The 12254-nt window shown below is 39.7% G+C and overlaps 1 protein-coding gene across 1 annotated transcript in view; it reads right to left on the bottom strand.

Annotated features, from left to right (window-relative positions):
• Positions 1 to 5985: 5985 nt before the first annotated feature.
• Positions 5986 to 12254, bottom strand: part of LOC120064122 (serine/threonine-protein kinase 24-like) — a 28480-nt gene continuing 22211 nt past the window's right edge. Inside the window, exons 9-11 of the mRNA XM_039014486.1 lie at positions 9554 to 9622; positions 8975 to 9114; positions 5986 to 8815 (exon numbers count right to left, since the gene is read on the bottom strand). Coding sequence (XP_038870414.1) covers positions 8782 to 8815; positions 8975 to 9114; positions 9554 to 9622 — 243 coding nt within the window. The 3' untranslated portion in view covers positions 5986 to 8781. The remainder of the gene's footprint in view (positions 8816 to 8974; positions 9115 to 9553; positions 9623 to 12254) is intronic.

Raw genomic sequence — 12254 nt, 5'->3', positions numbered from 1 at the left:
ACATGATAACCCCTCTCCATTACCAATAACGGGATGTTAGCATCTTATATCATACCCACAAGACATGATAACCCCTCTCCATTACCAATAACGGGATGTTAGCATCTTATATCATACCCACAAGACATGATAACCCCTCTCCATTACCAATAACGGGATGTTAGCATCTTATATCATACCCACAAGACATGATAACCCCTCTCCATTACCAATAACGGGATGTTAGCATTTTTTGGGGGGGGGGGGGGGGGGGTATGATATTTATGCCTCTAACTTTCTCACTCATTATTCATGATTAACTGTAATCTTGGTAGCCTCCACATTTAATGTAGACATGTTCAGAAACACAAGTGACTCCAAAATGACACTGCATTATTTACCATTTAGTTTTAATGGGGCACAAAATAACTTAAAATGCATCCAACAAGTTTGTAGAGTCACAAGCTTGATGTAATCATTGCATGCTAGGTTACACCTTTTGACTACTTTAATACACAAGGGAATTTTTACAGATACTTATGAGGGGCACTAGATACATGAAGTGATTTCATTTCTAAACGGTAAAACGGATGTGTATGAAAATATCCTCAAATAAAAGGTGACATTCTGTTGCCTCCTATGAAACAGTTGATCTCAAATCCAAAATGCTGGAGTATAGAGCCAAATTAAACGTTTTCGCTTCACTGTCCAAATAAATACGTAGGGTAGTATATCCTGCCTTGCTATGGTCATTGCATGGGTTCATCTGTTCCATTCACCTTTTTGAAAGAGATTCTAAGGCAGGTCCTTGTATGCGGGTGACCCGTTGTGAAGCAACAGAGGAAATTGCTCTGTCATCTTACCATGATGTAGTCCTGTCCTCCTCCACTTAACAGAGAATTTGGCCAAACCACTTTTAAACAGCGTTAAAAAAAAATATATATATATTGTGTATATATTTGCTCTATTATTGGGTCACTCAGAAACATAAAATGTCTTTTGACCTCAACATTGTGGGACTCCTTATGGGTGACCTATTAGCCAAATTGTGTTAATTTAAGCAATAAACACATTGGCGCACACACTCTTGTCACAGTATTGTATTGGTCTCCACTTTATGTATCTTCACTATGTAATCCAAACCGATGTGGACCAGATATGTTTGGGCCTGTGTAACTCTCTGTGACATAAACCGTTTGTTCTAAATCAAGTCTGAACTGTCTGAGTAGAGAGCGACTGCAACTGACCATTGAACAGGATGCTTCTCTTAGGTCATACTGAGTAGTTATTGCAAGGGTGATGGCCAAATCCATGGGCTCGGGTGTTCACAACTCTCCATGGTGCTCTCTGGTCTTGCTATATAATGCCATTTTAAAAGGACATTCATGGATATGGTCCCTTCTACAATAGAAACTACTTAGGAACCTGGGGGGGGGGGGGTGAGTGATATAACTACACTGAGTATACCAAACATTAGGACACCTTCCAAATATTGAGTTGCCCCCCCCCCCCCCCCTTTAACCCTCAGAATGACCTCAGTTTGTCGGGCCATGGACTCTACAAGGTGTCAAGCGTTCCACAGGGATGCTGGCCCTTGTTTGATGCCTCCCATAGTTGTCAAGTTGGCTGGATGTCCTTTCGATGGTGGACCATTCTTGAAAATTCCGCAACCTGTCTCCACCCCTTCATCGACACTGATTTGAAGTTGATTTAACAAGTGACATCATTAAGGGATCATAGCTTTCACCTGGTCAGTCTGTCATGGAAAGAGCAGGTGTTCTTAATGTTTTGTCCACTCTAACTCCCCCCAGTAAAGGACCAGAAAGTCATCTTTCACTAGTCTAGCAGTGTATATGGATACGTAGGATGGGTATATGGACATGTGAAATGATGCCCCCTTGTTTTAGCATCTTATCTGTTTGTGTGGTAGTGTGACACCATTGGTGTAAACTGGTGCAATGAGCATTTCTGAGGTATAGATAGCACTGTCTGTTGTACTAAATAAATATTCTCAGGTGCATTAAGGTTAATGAAGCATGGGTCTCAATGTTAACTGTTAAGGAATGAGGATGGAATTAACCGGACAACTCTGCCCTGTCTGGTTTTAAACTCTATAGTAGTAAATCATGGGTTTGGTATATATTTTTTTTTTTTTAGAAATGGAAAGATTACTCATTGTTAAGTATTAGATATATTTATAGGGTAGAGGTCTCTACAGTTTAGGTTTTATTGTGAGTTAATGAGTGGCAATGGATTGAAAAATGAAGTCAAATAGTCTTTTGCGATGTGCTTGATGGAAACTGTTTGTGGAACACCCCTTGTTTTAATGGCTATCAAAACTCTTGTAATTTCTCTTCAAAGTGAAATGATCAATGTTTGTGTACATTGTCATTTAGCTAACCGAACTGGCAAAATGTCTAATGTAAGACAGTATTTCTGATAGCTATTAAACTCCGGAAAGTAGTTGCTGCTGAAAGACTGGGGTTGCATGGCAAGACAACTTTACATCTGAGTGCAAGGCCACAACATTTCTCCCTTATTGGGATTAGCAGATCTCTTGGTAGCAGTAAATCCAGGCATAGCATAATTTTTTCTCGGAAGTATATATATATATATATATATACTTCTGCACATAACAGCACCCATATTCATTTTGGATTTGGAACACACAGCTGACCTGCTCTAAACAGCACTGTGGGAGGCCAGATGCTCCCAGTAAGCATTTTGCCTTTTGTCATGATACGAAAAACTAACAGCTGCCATTAACTGCACACACACACTGCTTAGAACCGAGCAGGCCCCACTTCCAACTGTGAGAAGGCCTAGTTATTTCAAGGAGACAGACATTACCAGAGCAGATGCTTCAAGTTTCAGTTTCTTTTTTGCTTGACCACAGCATTGTTCCTAGATGTACAGCCCCTAGGAATTAGGTGGGCTGGAATGTTTTCTTGAATTTGCGCAAGCAAGGCGATACTGCTGTATTCACAAAGCATGAGATTAGATTCATTGCAGTTAAGACTCCTCACCAACCATATAGAACAAACTAAGCAGGGCTCTGTAGGCACTTGTAACTGCTTGAAATCTGAGAGATGGCTGACAAATTCCTATACTCATTGAATGTACTGTATTACTGTTTTTAAAGATGATAGGATGAGCTAATAATAATCTAGTCACCTTTTGTTATCGGTCCTTGTATAATTTGTCTAAGGTATTTTTTTGTATACAAAGGTTTACATTTTTATGTATATTTTTCTTGTGTACAAATTATGTAATATGTGTATAAACACTGTATGGAATGTGTATATAGTGTGATAAAATGTGATCTTGGATGTATAAATAAAACTTGCTGTGAGGTATTTGCTGTCATGGGTTGTCGGTTTTTATTTATAGATCCACAATTCTTACAATAATACACGTACGTAAATGGTACGTTTTGAGGGAATAAATCAAGTCAGAATACAGTGTATCTGTAGACACGCCCTCCGCCACACCTTTATTTCTTATCTCCACCCCGAAAAAAAATAGCATGCTGTTGTCGTGCTTAAATCCAAGGTCAGAATACGCAAATCCAAGGTCAGAATAGAGAAAAGTGCATAAAAAGCGAATAATTCCAACTTGACACGAGAGGAAACCATGAATAAAGGTCTTCTAGCAAACCTGCCAGTACAAGTGTAAAACGTTTTATTTTCCCCCCAATAGAAATAACAGCATTCTCCAGGCTCTGTAATTTAGAAATGGATAAGAGCTATGTAAATTAGTAATCCGTTTTCAGAAAGGGATTGTAAATACACATAGCAAGTTTTCCTTATGATCCCTGGAGATGAAAGTTTACATTTTACATTTAGCAGACGCTCTTATCCAGAGCGACTTACAAATTGGAAAGTTCATACATATTCATCCTGGTCCCCCCGTGGGGAATGAACCCACAACCCTGGCGTTGCAAGCGCCATGCTCTACCAACTGAGCCACACGGGACCACAAATGAAAGTGAAAGAGATGAAAGTGAAGCCAGCCATATGGAAGCAAACTGAAAATCATATACATTTGAAATGTATTGGGACCCCATTTCCACAGTGAAATAGAATAGCTATGCCCTCAATTTGCGTTTATGAAATTTTGACAACCAAGCTATAGGTTTCTGTAGGTCTGAACCTGCCAAATTGGTGTATACGCTATAGCATGTTCAATATTCTAGGCTTTTCTACGTTTTATTTGACAATGTGTATCATGATAAATATTAGCCACTATCGGAAGCCATCGTCAGTAATATTCACATACATTAATAACTGTCACTTTAGTGTTAGTTTTGTTCAATTTGTAGCTTACGTTTAGCATAATTTAATTCCATTCCGTTTACCTTTCCTCTGTCACGTCCGTGTAAATTGTTCCCGAGGGTCGTTAGTGGATGATGTGGGCTAACGTGTTTTAAATTCGGGACATGTCCTATAAATCTACCATCTAATCATTATGGCACTCAGACCAAACGGTTAAACCTGGAGCATGATTAGTGAGAATTAGGGCACCCCCATTGTACACGATTTCCCCCATTTTCCAATATTTCATGGATTGAACTTGAATATGACAACTTTATTTTATTTAACCAGGTACGCTAGTTGAGAACAAGGATTTTAGGATGAATCAAACCACTGTTTTTCATTCATATATTTGTGCGCGTAAAGGTTCTCCAAACCTGTTTGTGATTCATACATACTTTCCTAGCCCTGAAATTTGCCCCAAATAATCCATAAAATCGGACTATTTGAAATCTACCAGTTGGTGTTGAAACGGAGACGAATTTGCATATATTTAGCTTCCTTTCATTTATCCCTATTTTCTGAACCCGTTCACTCGATGTAGTCTAGTCTGTCGACAAAATTCTAATTAAAGGTAAATCGTATTTAAAGGGATGGTTTTAAGTGTACTGAAACCCTATTGAATGACAGCTCCATGACAAAATCTGTTGGGTTTTCAGCGGTTGAATACATTTATTTAGCGCGTGCAAGGGAATTACGTCTGCAAAGCCCGTTACGCACCTTCATAAAGTAACTCGGAATGCCAATTACTGAGAAGTGTGTAAGTAAGGCATCATTTCCTGTCGGAATCCGGACCTGCAAGTCACAAAGGCATGCCTTCTGTGATGAGCAAACTAACTTTAGGGGCTTTTTGCCCCTCGCCCTGTCAAGGAAGCTAACCTCTCGGATGTAACCGCATGAGAACATAACTGAATGCACAGTACTGACCAAACAACCAGCTGCCTAATGTAGGGTTTCTTTCATTAATGGCATTTTTTTTTTTTATGACAACGTTGTTAATTTACTTAAGGATCGGACCCTTTTTTTCAATTTTCGCCTAAAATGACATACCGAAATCTAACTGCATGTAGCTCAGGACCTGAAACAAGGACATGCATATTCTTGATACCGTTTGAAAGGAAACACTTTGAAGTCTGTGGAAATGTGAAATTAATTTAGGTGAATAGAACACATTAGATCTGGTAAAAGATAATCCAAAGAAAAAAAACGTGTTTTTTTGTTCCATCTTTTTTAAATGCAAGAGAAAGTTCACAAGGTATTATTCCAGGTTAGGCACAATTTCGATTTTGGACAATTGGTAGCAGTGTGTGCAACATTTTAGACTGATCCAATGAACCATTTAATTTCTGTTCAAAATGTTGCCCAAATGTGCCTAATTGGTTTATTGACACATTTTCAAGTTCATAACTGTGCACTCGCCTCAAACAATAGCATGGTATTCTTTCACTGTAATAGCTACTGTAAATTGGACAGTGCAGTTAGATTTACAAGAATTTAAGCATTCTGCCCATATCAGATATGTCCTGGGAAATGTTCTTGTTACTTACAACCTCATGCTAATCACATTAGTTAACGTTAACTCAACCATCCCGCGTGGGGGACACCGATCCTGTAGCGGTTTAAAAAAGCTGCACTCTGGTATTGCATTGTAATGCTGGTAAAAACAATATTGCTCTACACAAAGAAATATCCATTTAAATTTGCATTCGATTTTAATCACTTGAAAGCTTACAAAGACTCCCAATATCTTGGAATTTGAGTGACATAAGCAATGATTATATACAGGACTATAAACTGTCCGCAATGTTACAGAAAATGACATTTACATTTTTTAAATGTGATGATCATTAATAACAGAGGACAATATTTTTGTATTCTATACATACTGCTCGTGTGAGTTATAAAAAATATTCTTGTTCGGTAGCATATACCTGTGCTGACAAATGTGTCCTGACGACCCCACTGCTTTATTGCCATACTCAAAAGGTTTACTAGTAATCATGTAAGATATGACAACGAAAAAAACCATGGCCTCAAGTACCATTTTTCTTACTTGAATCCTGAAGAAAACGCTTACAAAGTGCAACACTGAAAGAATCAAACCGGACAGTTGTCTCCACAAGGTGCAAATTACAAAACCAAAAAAAGATGGGCGTACATACATGGCACTTTCATGTGTGACATAAGGGGAATAATGGAAATAGAGAAAAAGGGGTCCACTCAAATGTTGGAAAACAGGTCAACAGAAGTGGAATCAAACAGGGGGTACCAAATGCCCAAAACTCTGAAAAAAACAGTTCAATACTCTCACATTGGTTCTGAACACAGCTAATACAAAGAGGCTTTCCAGTAGCTGTTGAAATCCCATAGGAACCCAGTGTTCATACTTCTGTGTGATTTATGAAGGTATAGTATCTAACCCCATGTAAAGAGCAAAAAACATTCACTTGAAAAAATCAATTGTTAAATTTGTCCATGCCACTTGGCGCAAATATTTTTTAAAGCTGTGACTGCACCCCACTCTCGACAAAGTTGCTAAGGCTGATTTTAACACTCAAGGTCCAGGACATCAGGTTAAGAGTCCTATAGCATGCATGCTACAATGCATATTAGGGACTGCAGGTAGCCTAGTGGTTAGAGCGTTCTGCCCCTGAACAAGGCAGTTAACTCACTGTTCCTAGGCCGTCATTGTAAATAATAATTTGTTTTTAACTGACTTGCCTCGTTAAATAGATAGTGTGTAGGCCAAGTCACAGGAGTTATTTTTCATCAAATTAAACTTTATGGAAACACGTGTTTAGTGGGTGTAGCGAAATGCTTGTACATTAACACACATTCATTTAAAACTACACGGGGGGGTCAGTAGCAGCAGGGAAGTGCGGTATGCTTCCTAATGGCTGCTGGCTTTCTGCTACTCTACGTCAACTAGTATGAACACTCCATAATGCACTTCTGCAATCCTTTTCAACTAAACTTTGGGTGGAATTCACATTTACATTGTTCTGTTATGCTGTGCTCCAAGCTGTGTTGCCTCAGGTGGACAGTTGTCTTATGTAGCATTGACACATGCCTGTACAATAATGATCATGCGGTCCTTACGGCTACTTTGTCTACAATATTCTTTTTTAAAGGTTTTAATTTTCAAAGTGCAATTCAAGCTGTTGGGAATAGATTGTACCACTGCAGTTCCAAAGAAGACGTGTCTGTTGTGGGATGATGTAGTTGAATTTACCGTTATGTTAAGAAAAAAAGAAAAGAGGAACCTTCAATAGAACAAAAGCACTCATTTTACACAGGTGATGTGACAGAGGAACAATCCAACAGACATCTTGTCATGAAACCATGTTGTCTCATGAAGGCCAGAGAACATAGAACCCAGTGTCAAGACTAGAGAGGGTTAGAAGTAGTCCAGCTGAAAAGACTCTGTTCCTGTGCTCTGCACTGCATGGCAACTACAGCCATGTAATGGAGTGTGACATCAAAAAGGTCAAAGAGCATTTAAAAGAAACAAAAAAAAAGTGGCCAAAGTTTCAATTAACATAAAAACACGACAGAGGGAAGCAATTGTCATTGAATGGATGTGTCCTTGAAAATGTATGATTAAAACAAGAGGGAATCCAAGATAATGTATTAAAACAAGAGGGAATCCAAGATAATGTATTAAAACAAGAGGGAATCGAAGATAATGTATTAAAACAAGAGGGAATCGAAGATAATGTATTAAAACAAGAGGGAATCCATGACTGAAATACAAAAGAACAAGTAATAAAGGCCAGGCAATCTTAGTTAAGACCATTTACATGTCTCTTTAAACATTGACCCTTTCTAACAGAATATATGTACAGAAGCATTTGGCCACTTGTACACAGAGATTCCTTTGCGTACACTCCATTATTTCTCAATATTTGTAAAAATGTGCCTATTTACAAGTTTGTACAGCCACCCAACAGATCTCTTAATTCTCCCAGAAGACCCCATCCACTCAAAAGCAGGATACCTGAGTTTTGAAAAGAAAGCTTCAATCTCTACCGCACATTTCACAGGATCTCAAGGGAGATGCTCACATGCGCACACACACACACACACACACAAGAAAGTTAGATCCTCCCTGAAAGGCTACAGGACCTTTTAGGAATAAGCCACACCAAATGTTTGAATCAATGGTCCTGCATTCATATCGGAGGTATTGAGCCCAAAAGGTCTTACAGCAGTTGTCAGTCAAAGTGGCAGCTGACCAACGGCCAGTCACTTTGCGGCCAGTCACTTTGCGGCCAGTCACTTTGCGGCCAGTCACCAACGGCCAGTCACTGGCCGCAAAGTGACAATATATGTTAAGTAGAGATAAAAAAAGTGGGCTGAGGTTTTGCTTTAGGTGAATGAATGAGTGATGAGAACTTCCTGGGAGACTTCATTATGGCTGTTGATGTCAGAGGCCATGGACTGACGGACTGCTGCTACTGTAGGGGTGAGAGGGGGGTGGGTGGGGGTGTCACTGGGAGGATGAGGCCCTGGGTAGAGAAAACCTGCAGGAGTAAAGGATGAAACAATGGGAAGATTTAGCTTGGGATGGAGGTGTGAGAAACAACACTAGACTTATAGGTCTGCACCTTAATGATGGAATAAAATGAAAATACTATGAGCTGTAATCAAATCATGGGAGGTGTTGATGCTATTGCCATTACCTCTGTAGTCTGTGCACTAGTTCAGACACCAGGGCGTCAGAGATACCAGGACAGGACTCCTCTGACATGAAAACGGCCTCCCTCAGCTCGTCCACAGCCTCTGGCTTGCCATTGGTTGCCTCAACCTGGTTCTCTTTTAACTGTAAGGGAAGGAGAGACAGTTTACTGGATCATTTTGGCTCCCAAGTGGCGCAGCGGTCTAAGGCACTGCATCTCAGTGCTAGAGTGCTACAGACACCATAGTTCGAATCCAGGCTGTATCACAACCGGCTGTGATTGGGAGTCCCATAGGGCGGGTGCGCAATTGGCCCAGCGTCATCCGGGGTTTGGCCGGTGTAGGCCGTCATTGTAAATAAGAATTTCCTCTTAACTGACTTGCCTAGTTAAATAAAAGGTTAAACAAATAAATAAAATCTTAAAGTGTGCAGCTGTAACTTCAATAAGGTCAACAGATATATCAGAACAGTTTGACCCGGAATCATTTAACTTAACTGAGATTCACCGTTATTATCTTTAGATAAAAAGAGAAACAGTAAACGTCAGAAGATATAGTTAAAATGAGCCCAAATACATTCCTACCTCAGCAAACAAAGGTGAAATGATAGCGCACCAGCTCTGTGACAGAGGCCTTTCTGGATTGTCTTGCACCTGATAAAGAAAGTATACAATTAAAAATCATACTGATGACTCATCGCAAGAGCTGAAAAACAGCTGAAGAGTGAAAGTCAGCTTTTTAAAACAGAGAATGCCCAGAAACCACCTCCTGAACAACTCTGTGTTTGGTTAGATCACGATTTATATGAAAACTGACGGGAGAAAGCATGTGGTATGAATATACACACTATGGCGGCATGAATATACACACTACGCTATAAATATATAGACTATGGTATAAATATATACTGACTATATACAAAACATAAAAAAACACCTGCTCTTCCATGACAGACTGACCAGGTGAAAGCTATGAGCCCTTATTGATGTGACTTGTTAAATCAACTTCAAATCAGTGTAGATGAAGCGGAGACAGGTTAAATAAGGATTTTTAAGCCTTGAGAGAAGGATTCAGAGGATGAATGGGCAAGACAAAAGATTTAAGTGCATTTGACCGGGGTATGGTAGTAGGTGCCAGGCGCACCGGTTTGTGTCAAAAACTGCAATGCTGCTTGGTTTTTCACACTCAACAGTTTCCTCGTGTGTTTCAAGAATGATCCACCACCCAAAGGACATCCAGCCAACTTGACAACTGCGGGAAGAAGCATTGGAGTCAACATGGGCAAGCATCCCTGTGGAATGCTTTTGACACCTTGTAGAGTCCATGCCCGACAAAGTTATGCTAGTCTGAGGGCAAACTCAGTATTAGGAAGGTGTTTTGTACACTCAGTGTACACTACGGTATAAATACTGTATACACTATATGGTATAAATATACTCTATGGTATAAATATACACTATGGTACGAATATACACCATGGTACGAATATACACCATGGTACGAATATACACCATGGTATAAATACACTATGGCAGTGGTATTCAAACTTTCCCGTGTGGTACCCATTTTTTCCCCTGCAGAATTTCTGGGGACCCCATTTTTTTCACCCCAAATCCAATGACAACCTGAAAATCAATACATTTATATTTTTTACATTAACAAATAACATTGAATTCATGACATTTTCATCTGTTAACAAAATGAAAAGAAACAAATAAACACATTTACTTAATAACATTTTATTTTTCAAAACCAAGAATGATGCCACTGTGCTCTTGGGGTCCTTCAATGCTGCAGAAATGTTTTGGTACCCTTCCCCAGTGTCCAAACGTTTGACTGGTACTGCGTACATGCAGCTTGACATTATCGATCATAGTCTGCTGCTGGAAAAATGTGTGTGTTATGGCTTCACACCCCGTGCTATAATGTGGATAAAGAGTTACTTGTCTAACAGAGCACAGAAGGTGTTCTTTAATGGAAGCCTCTCAAACATAATCCAGGTAGAATCAGGAATTCCACAGGGTAGCTGTTTAGGCCCCTTGCTTTTTAAATATTTTACTAACGACATGCCACTGACTGAGTAAAGCCAGAGTGTCTATGTATGTGGATGACTCAACACTTTACAAGTCAGCTACTACATCAACTGAAATGACTGCAACACTTAACAAAGAGCTGCAGTTCGTTTCAGAGTGGGTGGCAAGGACTAAGTTAGCCATAAATATTTCTAAAACTAAAACCATTGTATTTGGGACAAAACATTCACTAAACCTCAACTAAATCTTGTAGTACATAATGTGGAAATTGAGCAAGTTGAGATGATTAAACTGCTTGGAGTAACCCTAGATTGTAAACTGTCATGGTCAAAACATATTGATGCAGTAGTAGCTAAGATGGGGAGAAGTCTGTCCATAATGAAGCGCTGCTCTGCCTTCTTACCAACACTATCAACAAGGCAGGTCCTACAGGCCCTAGTTTTGTTGCACCTGGACTACTGTTCAGTCATGTGGTCAGGTGCCACAAAAAAGGACTTAGGAAAATTGCAAATGGCTCAGAAAAGGGCAGCACGGCTGGCCCTTGGATGTACAGAGAGCTAATATTAATAATATGCATGTCAATCTCTCCTGGCTCAAAGTGGAGGAGAAATTGACTTCATCATTACTTGTATTTATGAGAGGTATTGACATGTTGAATGCACCGAGCTGTCTGTCTACTCTAAACTACTGGCACACAGCTCGGACACCCATGCACACCCCACAAGACATGCCACAAGAGGTCTCTTTCACAGTGCCCAAGTCCAGAACAGACTATGGGTGGCACCCTTACTACATAGAGCCATGATTACATGAAACTCTATTCCACATCAAGTAACTGATGCAGCAGTAGAATTAGATTTAAAAAACAGATGAATAAAACACCTTATGGAACAGCAGGGACTGTGAAGCAACACAAACATAGGCACATGCATACACACACAATAACGTACACAACATACACACACATACACATGAATTTAGTACTGTAGATATGCGGTAGTGGTGGAATAGGGGCCTGAGGGCACACAGTATGTTGTGAAATCTGTGAATGTATTGTAATGTTTTTAAAATGGTATAAACTGCCTTAATTTTGCTGGAACCCAGGAAGGGTAGCTGCTGAATGGGGTTCCATGATAAATACAAAATACAAATACTTAAGGATAATCAAGGAGGAAAATAATGAACGACGTGGTGTGTTCCTTCCATGGAGTTGCATCATTTTCCAGAGGACGCATAGAGCCCCGAGTTGATT

This window comes from Salvelinus namaycush, chromosome 19, assembly GCF_016432855.1.
Source record: "Salvelinus namaycush isolate Seneca chromosome 19, SaNama_1.0, whole genome shotgun sequence".
Lineage (NCBI taxonomy): Eukaryota > Metazoa > Chordata > Actinopteri > Salmoniformes > Salmonidae > Salvelinus > Salvelinus namaycush.
This window is presented reverse-complemented; position numbering and strand designations above follow the sequence as displayed.